General features: G+C 34.8%; 1 protein-coding gene across 2 annotated transcripts in view; it reads right to left on the bottom strand.

The window, feature by feature from the left end:
• The window catches only part of CFTR (CF transmembrane conductance regulator), a 183,524-nt gene that overhangs the window by 84,408 nt on the left and 83,682 nt on the right, over positions 1-15,434 (bottom strand). For both annotated transcript variants that reach the window (XM_060632964.3, XM_060632965.3), the window contains 2 exons: positions 3,999-4,093; positions 904-990 (listed from right to left, as the gene is read on the bottom strand). In XM_060632964.3, coding sequence (XP_060488947.2) covers positions 904-990; positions 3,999-4,093 — 182 coding nt within the window. The remainder of the gene's footprint in view (positions 1-903; positions 991-3,998; positions 4,094-15,434) is intronic.

Genomic DNA, 15,434 nt, shown 5'->3' with positions numbered 1-15,434 from the left:
CCCTTTAGTCTAAAAAGAAATCCTGACTAGAACCATCTAAGAGAGGCCACTTTCTTTTAGATATTAATACATTATATATTGTATAAAAAGAGGCATCATTCTAGATTATACTTTAACATACTAATATAGCTAACAAAGTGTATATTAGTAATAAGTTACTTATCACAATTACAGGATTGTAAAAATCTTAGGTATTAAATTTAAATTGTAGGAAAGGTACTTCTAGGGGTAATACAGCCATTTTATAGACATAAACTTCTACATCCTCATTGCTTAAAATCTTTATTTCAGAAAAGTATAATAATTCTCTTAATAAACTACTTTATAGCTCATGAAATCATTTTGAAACTGAAATCAAGTTGTAAAACTGCTCCTCTTAGGAACTTTACATAAATTGTGCCCTAGTAGGAGCTCCAATAAAATGAAAATCCCTAGTTTTGTGTAACCAAGGAAGAGGTTCTATAGAAAGTATTGAGGTATATAAATAGTCTGAGCATTCACCTACATTAAAACATTCAGCTTGTTTACTTTCTAAGAGACATCCTATCTAAGGAGAAGACAGAATAAAATACTAACACAAAAAAGTAAAAATGTTAAGTACAATAACCATTTAAAATAATATATGCCACAAGGCAATAATAATGTAAAAACTACATAGATAGTGATTGTTTTGACAATAGCAATGGAAGAAATTGGTTTACTATATGGTCAGAACAGGTTTTAATGGAAGTGATTTTGAGTCTTCACTGTGAAGGGAAAATCAGATTTGGGTGAGTGCTATGTCACATTCTACCACAATGGTGGCCATATTTCTCAAGGGTAAAATGTCATCTATGATGGTATAGTTGTGCTTTCTTCTCTTTTAGCATGGCATGAGCATTATAAATTATTCAAAGAACATACCTTTCAAATATTTCTTTTTCTGTTAAAACATCCAGGTATCCAAAAGGAGAGTCTAACAGGTATAAATCAGCATCTTTGTACACTGCTCTAAAAAGAAAATGGAAATTAAATTATATTTTTAAGTATCTCATGCCATTTAGTACAAATAATTTTAAATGAGAATCAAAAAGGTAAGTCTTAAAAGATTTTTATGGGTTTTCACAACATTTCAAGAATGATTAAACTGGCTTTGCTAAGTGTAAATGATATAAACTAGCAGAAGTTAACAAAATGAATCACACCAGACCATACAATTTAAAATACTACCTTAAAAAAAGAAAATCTTTAATAATAGTATTTGTTTAGAGTCAAGAACCATGCTATGTGCTGGGAATACAGTGGTAAAAATTACATAGTCCCTGCCCTCAAAGATCTTGCATGTTGGTGGGAAAGCAAAAAAGAAAATGGACTGTTTCAATGCTATAAAATGTCAGAGACAGCAACTAAATAGCAGCATGAGATAAAAAGAAATGTTAAGTGTCTTTCAGTGTTGACTGCTACCAAAAAATTTTGGTATTGTGGCTGTAATATTACTGTTGGATTTTGCTCCATGTAGTTTCAGTCTCTGTACCATATTTATAAGAATTCCAAACAAGAAAGGATAAATAATTCACAACAAAAATGTACACCCATATCCGTTTTATTTTTTAAGTTAAAAATATGTAAGTGATGAATCACTAAATTCTATTCCTAAAACCAATATTACACTATATGCTAACATATCTAAATAAATTTTTATTTAAATAAATTGAAATAAAAACTTGAAACAAAAATAAATTAAAAAATAAACTTTTTAAATGTTTATTTATCTTGAGAGAGTGAGAGTGCGAGCGAGCATGAGCAGAGAGGGGCCGAGAGAGAGAGAGAGAGAGAGAGAGAGAGAATCCCAAGCAGGCTCCACACTGTTAGCATAGAGCCCAATACAGGGCTCAATCCTAAGAACTTTGAGATCATGACCTGAGCTAAAATCAAGAGTCAGATGCTCAACTGACTGAGCCATCCAGGCACCCCATAAATAAAAATTTTATGAGCAAGTAAAATCTTCATTAAATTAATCTTAGAACAGTAATAAGATGAAGATGTAGTCTCATGTTAATAGAAATGAGATTAAATCTTCATAACATCTAAACTTTTCAGGTGTGGTTGTTAGCAGCACTACCCTTACCCCATGCATAGGATTCAGGGTTTATGTATAACTCTTGGTATTTTCTGTAAAAATTGTATTCAGTTAAAAACTAGAAATGGCAAAAAGGCAAAGTGAAATCTAAAAGAACTTTTGCAACATAGGGGCACCTGGGTGGCTCAGTTGGTTAAGTCTTTGACTTCAGCTCAAGTCGTGATCTCACAGTTCATGAGTTCAAGCCCCATGTCAGGCTCTGTGCTGACAGCTGGGAGCCTGGAACCTGCTTCGAGTTCTGTGTCTCTCCCTCTTTCTGCTCCTCTCCTGCCCCTGCTCATATTCTGTCTGTCTCTCTCTCTCTCTTTCTCTCTCAAAAATAAACATTAAAAAAATTTTTTAAAAGAACTTTTGCAGTATAAATTATTTTTAAAGATAACATGCAAGAACTAGATAAAAGACCCCTATCAAAATACACCCTCAAGGTCTTTCACTGCCCCCTGCTCTGTCTTGCTTCTCTCTCTCCTTTACATCTATGACCACAGTTTCTCAAGAATTGGAAATAATGTATTCACAACCCAAAACTGGACAACACGTGATGTGACACATTCCAATCAGAATAACAATAATTATTTTCAATAGTAGCTCAAATTGTGTGCACCTTATAAATAAAACCAAATTTTAAAGTTTTGTAAATACAGCCTCAAGTCTATGTTAAATGCCTAGACACCACATAGCATATCTTAAGTTTTGAAATGGAATGTTTAAGATAAGTCTTACTTTGACGCAAAGATTAGTCAATTTCTATTTATTTAGAAGCCATTATCTTGTCTGTGAATAATTAATACCTACTGATTTATTACTTCACAAGTAACCCCCAAATAAAGTCATGGTTTAATGCCAAGAGTTCAGAGGACCTGGTTCAAATTGTGACTCTACCATTTCCTGGTATAGTTTTTACAAGTGAAGCTCTAACAGCCTCAATTATCTGATGATCTCTTCTATAAAGTGGGGAGAACAATTTTCTCTTTGCAGGAGGATATGAGGATTAAGTAAAATTACACACGCATACATTAAGCCTAGAATAATACCAGGCAATTGCAGGTGCTCCGTAAGTTAGTTTACTGTTCCAGACTTTGAAAGCAGGAGAAAGTAAGGCAAAGGAGCCAAAATATCAATCAGTCAATGTGATTTGTTGTTGACAACTTTGGCAACACAGTGAGAAGAATTCTATTCAAATAAAACTGGAGGAACATTTGACATCTCATCTCACCAACAACTTTTTAAACGGAAAGTTCTAGTTTAACCACAAAGTTTTCTTCTTGACACAAATTAACTTTATGTACTTCTCTTCGACAGCTCAAAATGCTTAAACCAAGAATGTCTCTACCAAGGGACTTCACTGTCCCCTACAATGTTAGATGTGCTTGTCCTACTTATTTTTCCTTTAAAGATTATAGACTTTAAGCCAAGTGACATCATTTGCCTTGATATTTTTGTTATGAAATTGTTAATTATGTTGAAAATTTGAAAATGTATGTTTTTCTAAACCAAGAAGTATAAACAGAAGTTTAAAGCAGGTGAGTACGTTGTGGGGTGGGTGAGTGGGGACCCCCTGATCAACTTAAAAGAAACACTTTTTTTTCCTTGTGTTGTGCAGAATTCCTGAGTTTTCTACTTGTAGTAAAGCATACCATAAGGCAACAAATATACAGACACCAAACTAAGAGCATGCATTTTGAAAAAGCCATCACCTTTATCAAATATGAATAGTAAATCCTTATCTATAGTTCATAAAGGTGATTCTTAACCTGCTAATTATAAAACCCCAGGCATTTTTCAATTCCAGAAACAAAATATAAAAAAATAGAGCAATATCTATAATTTTTACGGGTATATTTACAACAAAAGCCCACTGAACCAATAATCAGATATTCACCTTGCTAAGGAAATTCTTGCTCGCTGACCTCCACTCAGTGTGATTCCACCCTCTCCAAGAACGATATTATCCTTCTCTGCAAACTTGGAAATGTCCTATTATCCAAAAAAGGAAGTTAGAGAGGAATTGTTAGTATGTTTATGAATTTGAAAGGTATACTTTCCTTCAAATGTAATCATATATTAGACTGTTTTAACCACAGCCAAAATTTAACACTTCATTCTCAATTATTTCAAATCCACTTCAATTGGTCAAAACATGGCTGAAATTTTAGAAGTAATTTTTTCTTTAACCTCTAGAATTTCATTCATGATCATGAAATAAGAATTGGAAAATATCAAAAGGTAAACCATATGTATATTTATGGGCGTGTAAACACGGGTGTATATAATCCATAGATTTGTTACACAAACTCAAGTACTACCAACATGCTAAAATGCATTACTTTCCAATTTCAACTCATTCTTCTAAAATAAAATCTCCAGACACGAATAAACCTAACAAGAAAAACTAAAAGAACACTACTCCCATCCCCTGCAGTACCTAAGCATATTCAGTGGATGACCAAGAATAAAAGGCAATTCCTTTCCATACTTTTCTCATCCACCCACCACCACAGGCTTCTTCCCCATCCATCCTCAGCAACTCAGCCCCATGTGCTTTGCCATCTACTTTGTCTCTCCTGTCATCACCACCTTTACACAGGGGGCATAACATTCTTACTCCCAGTTAATAACTTCTCCAAGGCAACAAACATGCTAGACATTGTAAAAGGAGATTAGAACTTATAACAAATAGTCCTTGGAGAATAATCCTGGAGAATGCTAAATAACATCCCAATGACTTAATTCACCCTTTTAAGACAGGTTACAAAACAGTACCCAATTAAATGGCAAATTAATTGTACAGACAACAGAAGTATCCATACAATATAGAAAATTCTACAAGGCTTTTTGGAAGTGATTAAGTTGGCCTGAGACGTGAAGAATGAGTTAGACAGGTAACACTCTCCCTTTAGTTCAAAAAAAGTTACTCTCCCTGTGCTCTTCTCATCCCCAAATATCTGCTCTTTTCTTTTGTTACTACTTTCTTCTTTCTCCCTCCACTAAAAAAAGCATTTCTATACTATGCCTCCTTTTCTTTAACAATCAAGAAGAATCCACCATCTCTCCTTGACCCACCACCATTATCAATATTTAAATTGTCAAAATGGTTACTTCTGTTATCCATTTGTTTCTGTTGTCTACCTTATGAGAGTTTATAGAACTTCATACACAAAACTCTAAACTTACAAAGCAGGTAAATTAACAAATATTCATTTATATTAAAAACGATTTTGCAGCTCCTGTAGGCTAGAACTGTTACCCCCAAAGAACTGTTAATGTTAGTACTCCTGACCTAGGGGAACCAAAGGTCTGAGACAAAAAGTACTGACATTTTGGAGGAGATTCAGTAGGACTCAGTGGAAATGACTATGCTGGCATTGGAGAAATATCACACACAGAGAGGTCACTGACAGCCAGTAGCCCTACAGATGAGAAGGACCTTCATAGTAATGAGATATATCAAAGAAAGTGCTTCATTTCTTTATACTGAACTAAATGATTTTTTTCAACTCATGAGCCAAGCCATATATCTAGGATTCTATCCAAAACCAAGGACTCTAGCTAAATCCCACACTCTAGGGTCTGAAATCTTCAGCCTCACTGAAGAAGCACTTCCAGGAACTTCTTGGTCTTTATGCCTTTACTCAGCTGTGCTATGAAGCACATCCTCTGTACTTGATTTAGAGCAATTAGCAAGAAAACTGACATGTGTATTTCTTTTCTCCTGTACCATATTTGCTTTCCTCCAGTCCCATTCTCTTTTAAAAAATAAATCCTTTGGAGTAAGAAAAATCAAGAATAGTTTGCATTATGTGAATATATTGAGTGCAGGCTTTTTATAAAGGAAGCAGATTTATAAAGGAAGCTATTAAAAAGCCAGCAGTTGCTGAAACTATTGGAGTTTTCAGTTCCCCAAATTTGAATTCAACACCATACTAGTTAAATCAGTTAAAAGCTTTTAAAAGCGTTTAAATTTAGAAATATCAGTAGTTATGTTGACGGTATGATTATGTCACAGTTTCACTTAGGGGATAGAATATGAATGTAGAGGATACAAAATCTTAGCCTAGTACGAGCATTAATAAAGATTTATGGAATGAAGGAAGAGAGAAAGAGGGAATGGAGAAAGGGCAGATAACCAAACATCAAGCAACAAAGAAATGGGTACATATAAGAAAAGGAAATGAAGAAATGTGTACAGAGTAGAGAAAGAAAATGGGAAAGGAATAGTATCAGAAGAAGTAGATACCTGTAGAAAAAGGCAAGAAGATATTGGCAGACTAAAAGAGACCAGAAAAGTGGAGGGGAAAACAAGAAACAATAGAAGATCATGAATTATCATTTCCACTTTCCCTCTGAATTTAAATGTCCAAAGAGCACAATGCAATTTTATTTCATTAACTTTCTTTTCTTAAGACAATAAAGAACAGACTATTTCAGCCAAACTTCTCTCATTTGTCTCCGTATGTTACAGATATTAATTTTTTTCTGCTATTTCTGTTTTCACTATGTTTACACTATGTCATTTGCAAAATTTTCATTTTCATGAAGTTAATCGATCTATCTAGAATTCCTATATTGGTTAAAAAGTACTACTTCAATGTTATTTTATTTGTTTATTTTTAATTTTTTTTAATGTTTATTTATTTTTGAGAGAGAGACAGAGTGCGAGTGGGGGAGGGGCAGAGAAAGAGGGAGACACAGAATCTGGAGCAGGCTCCAGGCTCCGAGCTGTCAGCACAGAGCCCGACACGGGGCTCAAACTCACGGACCGCGAGATCGTGACCTGAGCTGAAGTCAGACACTCAACCAATTGAGCCACCCAAGCGCCCCAGTACTATTCCACTTTTAGGTTATTCATATAATATTCTAAATTTTCTCTTAAAATGTTTATTACTCTTACAAAATTCAAAAAAATATATTCAAGGGACAATTTTTGTTCGTACAATGGTATGAGATATGAATCTTTTTTTCCTTTTAGTTGAATAACAGTCATGATTTAGTAAATAAATAATTTTCCTCTGAATTCATCTATCATCTACCATATATCAAATTCTCATATTTTCTAAGATCTATTTCTGGACTTTCTGGTTCCTCTGATCCATTTTCTATTCCTATACTAGTATTTTTGGTTTTGGTCATTTAATAGAGTTAAGTATGATTTAATATCTGACAAACAATTATTATTCATAAATGTTTTGACTTTTTGTTTATAGTCTTCTATATAATAACAATATCAATAACACCAATAGTAATAATAATAATAGCTAAAGATACTGAGTGCCTATTATATGTCAGATACCATTTTAAGCACTTTACGTGTATTAGCTTTTAAAATATTCATCACAGCCCTATCCTCATTTTAAATATGAAGAAATTGAAAGTTCGAAAAGATAAACCAAGGCAGATAATGTTTTAGACCTTTCAATAAGAGCTTACAATGTTCTTCATCTATGTCCTATAAGTTTCCCATTAGATTTATCCCTAATACTTTTAAATTGGGATATAATTGAATATAGTTACAAATATATTTTTCTTGTGAGAACTTACGAGATTTGCTCTCTTAGTAATTTTCCAGTGTACGTTACAGTATTGTTAGCTATGGTCACCTTGCTCTACACTACATCCCCAGGATTTACTTATCTTAAAACCGTAAGTTTGTACCTTCTGACCCCCTTCATCCATTTCACCCTCTCACTCTCTCTTGCCTCTGTTTCTGGAAACCACCCCTCTGTTTGCTATATCTATGAGTTCAGGTTTTTAATATTCCACCACTAAGTGAGATCATATAGTATTTGTCTTTGTCTGGTGGATTTCACTTGGCATACTACCTTCTAGTTCCATTCATGTTGTCGCAAATGGAAGATTTCATTCTTTTTTTATGGTTAGGGTTATAATATCCCATTGCATATATGTGTAGGTGGGTAGATATAGACAGACAGACAAAATACTTTCTTTATGCATTCATCTGTTTATGGGCACTTATGTTGTTTCCATTTGTTGGCTATTCTAAACAATGCTGGAGTGGTCGTGGGGGTACAGATATTTTCAAGACAGTGATTTCACTCCTTTTAGTTAAATACCCAGAAGTGCAATTGCTAGGTCATATGGTAGTTCCATTTTTAATTTTTTTTGAGGACCCTCCACACTGTTTTCCATAGTGGCTGCACCAGTTTACATTCCTGCCATTATCTTTCAGTATTTATTATCTTTCAGTATTTCATTATCTTTCAGTATTTATTATTTTCTACTATTGTGAATTGAATAGCTTTCTATTTTTACTCCTTGATGACTATTGCTTGTGTGAAGAAAAGCTAGTTATTTTTGTATGCTTATCTATTGTCCAGACATCTTATTATATTCCCTTATTAATTCTAACAGACTTCTGTTTTCTGTTTGTTTGCTCTTTGCTAGAACTTCTTGGGTTTTTTTGGATAAACAGCCTTTTCACGAACACAATATTATCCCTATTTTAAGACAGACAGCATTAACTTTTCAGCACTTAAAAATAAGGTTTACTTTGGGATGTAGGGTTAAAATAAAGTTACTGTATTTATGAAGTTCCTTCTACTTCTATTTTTACTTTAAATTTGTATTACAAATGACTGCTGATTTTTATGTATACTTTTAGCATCTACTGACCTTGCTATATGGTTTTCTTCCTTGTCCGTATAACAAATTATGCTGTATTTACAGATTTCTTTACATTGAAGCACTTTTGCATTCCTATCATAAACCTTTCTTTGTCATATTTTATCATTTCTTATATCATGCTGGAATCTATTTATTAATATTTCATCTGATAACATTTTACTTAAATATCTGTATCATAAGTATGATTAACTGTAGTTTTATTTTTTTATATTATTTTTCAGATTTTGGTCCTAGACTATTCTGGCTTTAGAAAATGAATTGGAAAAAAGGGAACCCTTGTGCATGGTTGGTGGGAATACAAAAAGTGAAATAAGACACTAAGACAAGTACTCATGATCTCATTTATATATGGAATAAAAAAAAATGAATGAACAAAACAGAAACAGACTCAGATACAGAGAAAAAACTGATGGTTGCTGGAAGAGAGAGGGATGGGGGATGGGCAAAATAGGTGAAGGAGATTGAAAGGTAGAAACTTTAAGACACAGGGATACAATGTACAGCATAGGGAATAAAGTTAGTAATGCATAACAACTTTGTATGATGACAGATGGTAGCTACATTTATCATGGTGATCACTTCATAATACATATAAATGTTGAATCATTATGTTTTATACCTGAAAGTAATATAATATTGTATGTCAACTACACTTCAGTTAAAAAAAAAGAGAATTAGTTGAAGAGCTTTCTATCTTTTTCTATGGTTTGGTATAGTTTAAATAATACAGGAATTATATGTTACTTAAGGGTGAGATACAGTTCAATTATAAAATCATCTAATGATAATGCCTTTTGAAGTAGCAGACACAAAGCCAGCTTTATAGTGGCAATATGTCTATTCAAGTCTTTTTTTAATGTTTATTTTTGAGAGAGAGAGAGAGAGAGCGAGAGAGAGACAGAGCACAAGTTGGGGAGGGGCAGAGAGAGAGAGGGAGACCCAGAATCCGAAACAGGCTCCAGGCTCTGAGCTGTCAGCACAAAGACGGATATGGGACTCGAACTCGGGAATCGTGAGGTCATGATCTGAGCCAACACTTAACCAACTGAGCCACCCAGGCACGCCTTCAAGTCTTTTTGTGCTTTGAAAGAAATTTTGATCATTTATATCTTGCTAGTAAATCACCCAGTTTCTCTAGGTTAAGAAAGGTTTTCTTAGGTTTTTAATTTTGGATAGCAGTGGTGATAACCTCTGGTAGATGTACCATACTTAAAAAAGAAGACAATGGTATTTTACATACCACTAAAATGCTGTCAAGGGATGCATTGCTAAAAGATAAAATCTTTTCTAACACTTACAATGTATTCAATTAATGATCAGTTTTGATCTTAATTTTGAAGATCTCTCCTCTTAAACTAAGACAGATTAAATATGTAATGATTTTATTGGGGGAAATACTGGTGTAAAAGGAAATAGGAAAGAAAGCGGGGAGGCTGGGAGATATGTGAGAACTTAGTCCAAGTCCAACCCCTGAGTGAAGGAGAGAAGGCCAGAAGGTTGTGTGGAAAGACCCTAGACCACCATCTGAATCTAACCAACTTTTGAAAAGCCATCTGGGAGTCTCTGAACCAAAACCAGTTACTAAGTAAGTCCCACGTCCTCTAAACACAAATCTGCTTCTGTATCCTGCCACACTCAATCATTCATGGGAAGCTGCCTGTGCAACTTGAAGTCTCAAGACAAACTCAGTGAGTGGAGGATTTCAATGTATGGCAACTGGGGCCATTTCTCAGATCCTCTTCCTGCAACAGTGATCCATAAGGCATATCTCATAACCACCGCAATACCTTACCCCCCCCAAATTGGCAAAGGATATGAAATCAGAACGACAAACAAACATGAAAATATCTCACCAGCCATCATGGAACTACAAATTAGAAAAGAGAGAGACAGAGACAGAGGGCGAGAGAGAGATAGGACTTTTTACAAACTAGAATGCCAAAAATTAAAGTCTCTGTCAATAACAAGAGATTTCAAGATGTGAGTCAATGGGAACACTCATAAATGACTGGTGATGGTATAAACTGATACAGCTACTTTAAAGTACAATTTGGCAGTATCTAGTAAAATTGGAAATGTGCACATATACCCTAAAACACCACAATTCAGTTGCCAGATATCCACACCAGAGAAACTCTTGCAGATGTGCAAAGAGAAATGTTGAAAGATTTTCATCGCGGTATTAAGTAAAATCTTGAAACAATCTAAGTGTTCATCGGTATCAGAATGAGTAAATAAAATGTGATATAGGATTATAATATAACAGTTAAAAAGAATGAAACAAATTTCTACATGTAAGTAGCATGTCTAGACCTCAAAGAGGTAATAGGAGCAAAGAAAGCAAGTTGAAGAATGATGTATATAAAGTATACCATTTACATAAATTCTAAAACCACACAAACAAAACTGTTAAGTATTGTTTGTTGATAAGTACATGTATAAATGGGTGTATATTCATTTAAATAAATCGGAAAAGTATATACCACATTCATCACAGTAACCACTTGAAAGTTGGGGTTTTGTAGAAAAATAATGGTGGAAAGATTTGGTAAAAAGTTATACTTAGGGGTGACTGGGTGGTTCATTCGGTTGAGGGTCTGACTTCAGGTCAGGTCATGATCTCCCAGTTCATGAGTTTGAGCCCCATATTGGGTTCTGTGCTGACAGCTCAGAGCCTGGAGCCTGCTTCAGATTCTGTGTCTCCCTCTCTCTCTGCACCTCCCTCACTCGAGCTCTGTGTCTCTCCCTCCCTCCCTCTCTCTCTCTCAAACACAAATAAACACTAAAAAAAAAATTTTTTTTAAGTTCTATTTAGAGGGCACCTGGGTGGCTCAGTTGGTTTGGCTCTTCATTTTAGCTCAGGTAATGAAGAGCTTCATTTAGCTCTTCATTTTATCTCTCTCTCTCTCTAAAATAACAATAAAGTTCCACTTAGAATTTGTCCAGACCCTAATAATGCAATTAGAAAACAGGAATATTGGGGCGCCTGGGTGGCGCAGTCGGTTAAGCGTCCGACTTCAGCCAGGTCACGATCTCACGGTCCGTGAGTTCGAGCCCCGCGTCAGGCTCTGGGCTGATGGCTCAGAGCCTGGAGCCTGTTTCCGATTCTGTGTCTCCCTCTCTCTCTGTCCCTCCCCCGTTCATGCTCTGTCTCTCTCTGTCCCAAAAATAAATAAACGTTGAAAAAAAAAAAATTAAAAAAAAAAAAAAAAAAAAAACAGGAATATTATCATATAATTGTTTCCTATCCAGAATGGACACTAGTGGTACAGACTACTTTTTAAAAAGCATGAAAAAGAAAAGAAAAGAAAAGAAACGAGAGGAAAAGAAAAGATTTCCACACCTGAAAAGAGTTGAGGTTCTGAGCTAGTATATTTAGACTCCTTTTCTGGAATGAAGCCATTTGTGAAGAAAAATGTGTGTACATGTGGATAATTTCATAAGTTTCTTAGAGAGTGTAATTAATAGGAAATTGCTAAGTTTCAAATGAAACAAAAGAGTGGGGATAGATTGAATAGAATTGTGAATAAGCTCATTATTTTAAGATCAAATATATTAGTAATACCAACATCCTGTTCCTAATGTGAGTACTTGCTCTGATTGCCTAGTTTATTGATCATTTGTAGATTTCTTTATTAGTGTTTGGCTTTTTCTATTTGATTAAATATAAAACACTTTGTTTTGTATACATAAACTTTATCTTTGCTGATTACTAAGGGCACTCAAATCTGGTAATATATTTGCCTTAAGAGTGTTGGTTTTCAGCCTTCACAGCACATTTTCTTTCATGTGAAAATTATAATCCAAAAAAAAAGTTATGCCACTTGGTACTATCATGAGTTTAACAAGCAGTATTGCTTAGAGAAGACCTGTGCACAGAGACAAATGCTATTTTCTCTTTATTTGCACATAGCTTGAGTTCCTTTGGAGCTATCCACAAAAATTGTTACAGGAAATCATTCAGTGACATTAAGATGCTGGGTATGATTTGACTTCTTAAATAAAAATTGATGACTAAGACTTTTTTAAATATTTATTTATTTCTGAGAGAGAGAGAGAGAGAGAGAGAGAGAGAGAGAGAGAGAATGAGCAGGGGAGGGGCAGAGAGAGAGGGAGACACAGAATCCAAACCAGGCTCCGACCTGTCAGCACAGAGCCCGATGAGGAGCACAAACTCATGAACTGCGAGATCATGACCTGAGCTGACAGCAGAGTTTATCTACAGATAAAATAAAATATGTGGACCATTGGTTCTCAAAGTGAAGTATGTAGACCGATTATTTCAGAATCACGTGGGGAGCTTGTTAACAATGTTGTACCTATTCTTACTCAGATGAATTAGGGAAGAGCCCAGGAATTTGTATTTTGTGGTTATTATACCTACTCAAATAGATACTTACTCTTTAGGGTAATTTCCTTTACAATGCTGGTCAGAAAGGCAAATGCCATCTTCAAAGAACTCTGTGCATGTACTGGGTCTGTTTGAGATTGTAAAGCACTTTGAAAATACTTAGATAAAGAATACTAGAGAGGGTCAAAGTAATGCTATAATAAGTGTGCAATAAAGATTAACTTATTATTAAGAAAAGCATTCTATACCCAATGTGATGGATGCGCTTCTCACACAAATGTTTACCATTTTATTTTTTTAAAATGCACCTAAACGCCACCCTAATATGGTTCAACTGAGCCAGACAAACCAGAAGTTGTTAAAGAGGAACTGCTAACATAAAGTTCATTAATTCTGACTTGAGAATACATTTATTACATCAAAGAGGGGGAGAACTTTAAGAAAAGGGTGGAGTGTTACACTTAATGGTTCCTTGCAATTTTGCAATATTTGCTGAGTACATTTGAGCTTCCTGTGACTTTGTAGATAGGAAAAATCATAAACCTTGCTTTATGGCTACCTTATCATTCTTTAGAACAACCTTGACAATATAGCTGCTTGTGGTAAGGGAGCAGGGTGTGAAGCTTGGGTCGAGGGGACATGAACTTTAGAGGGAATAACATGCCATAAAGCATGTCTTTAACAGTAAATCATCGGCCAGTTAGTGCCAGTGTTATTAATGTTTAATAATTACTAAGCACTTTTGCTTTATACACAGGGAAAATGAGCAAGGAGGGAGAAGAAAAGAAGTGTTGGGGGAACAGAAAAGAAGTGAGGAGGAGAGAGGAGGGAAGGAGAGAATGTGAGAAAGTCAAGAGTTGTAGGAAGAAAGAATTAATTAACCATTTTTGCACATAGCTTTTGTAAACATGGATGTGTTATCTTGAGAGTGTTGGGTGGCTCTGTATGATATATCAACAGAGGTTAACTTCTACAGCAGGAAATATACATGAATGAATTCATAAATTAAAAATTGGAGTTCTGTTTATTAGGAAAGATAATTTTTGACCTAAGTCAAACTTGATACACATAGCTGTACATAAAAATACTGACTAAAGATTAATCCTGCTGGAAAGCATAAGAAGTGAGAACTTTTTATCAACCTGAAAAATAAAAGCTCTTCTTTCCCTGAGATTTTGCACTGGCCAGATTTATAGCAGAAAACTCAAAATCCAGTATAATTTTTATTGTGGCCAACAAAAGTACAAAAAGCTAGTTCTTTTACATAATGGATGTTACAGTCTTGTCACCAATATTTAAAAAAGTTTAAACTATTAAATTAAATTATTAAATTAAATATTAAACTATTGCTTAATATTCAGATATATGCATACATATATGTGGTTTTATGCATGAGCTTGTGAGTATATATGTAATTTTGTTCATATCTCTAGCTTCTTTAGTGTTTATTTCTGTATGTATGTAAGTCTGTATTTGTATTTGAAAATAACATAAGCATTTTTATTTTATTTTTTAACATTTATTTATTTTTGAGAGAGAGACAGAGTGCGAGCTGGGGAGGGCCAGAGAGAGAGGGAGACACAGAATCTGAAGCAGCTCCAGCCTCTGAACTGTTGGCCCGGAGCCCAACGTGGGGCTTGATCTCACGGTGAACTCACAAACTGTGAGATCATGACCTGAACCGAGCTTAACCAACTGAGCCATCCAGGAGCCCTACATAAGCATTTTTATTTATTTATTTTTATTTTTTTTTAATGTTTATTTATTTTTGAGAGAGACAGAGACAGAGCATGAGTTGGGGAGGGCAGAGGGAGAAGGAGACACAGAATCCAAAGCAGGCTCCAGGCTTCAAGCTGTCAGCACAGAGCGTGATGTGGGGCTCAAACTCACAAACCATGAGATCATGACCTGAGCTGAAGTCAGATGTTTAACTGACTGAGCCACCCAGGCGCCCCTACATAAGCATTATTAAAGGAAGACCTACAAAATGCAATGATTTAAGGTACCCCTGGGTAAGTGCAGTTAGGAAGTACAGTTAGAAAAGATACTTGATTAAATAAAATTTTGGAAAAAAAAAAAAGATACTTGAAACAAACAAAAGAATATTGTTTCTTTTATTCTGGCTCTACATTAGACTCATTTAACTCCAGATTTCAGATTCTCTGAAATGACATTTAAAAATCTACTTTTGAAAAGCTCCCTAGGTGATTTTGATTCAGTTGATCTAAGAATTGGCATTAGGAAGCTGTTAATTCCTTTACTATCTCTTCTAGGTCTACCCACCCAAGATTCTGGGACACATCCAATGCCTGATAAGGCACCCCT

This window comes from Panthera onca, chromosome A2 (genome assembly GCF_046562875.1).
Source record: "Panthera onca isolate mPanOnc1 chromosome A2, mPanOnc1 haplotype 2, whole genome shotgun sequence".
In the NCBI taxonomy this organism is placed as follows: Eukaryota; Metazoa; Chordata; class Mammalia; order Carnivora; family Felidae; genus Panthera; species Panthera onca.
The sequence above is the reverse complement of the archived record's forward strand: the minus strand, read 5'-3'. Positions and strand labels throughout refer to the sequence as shown.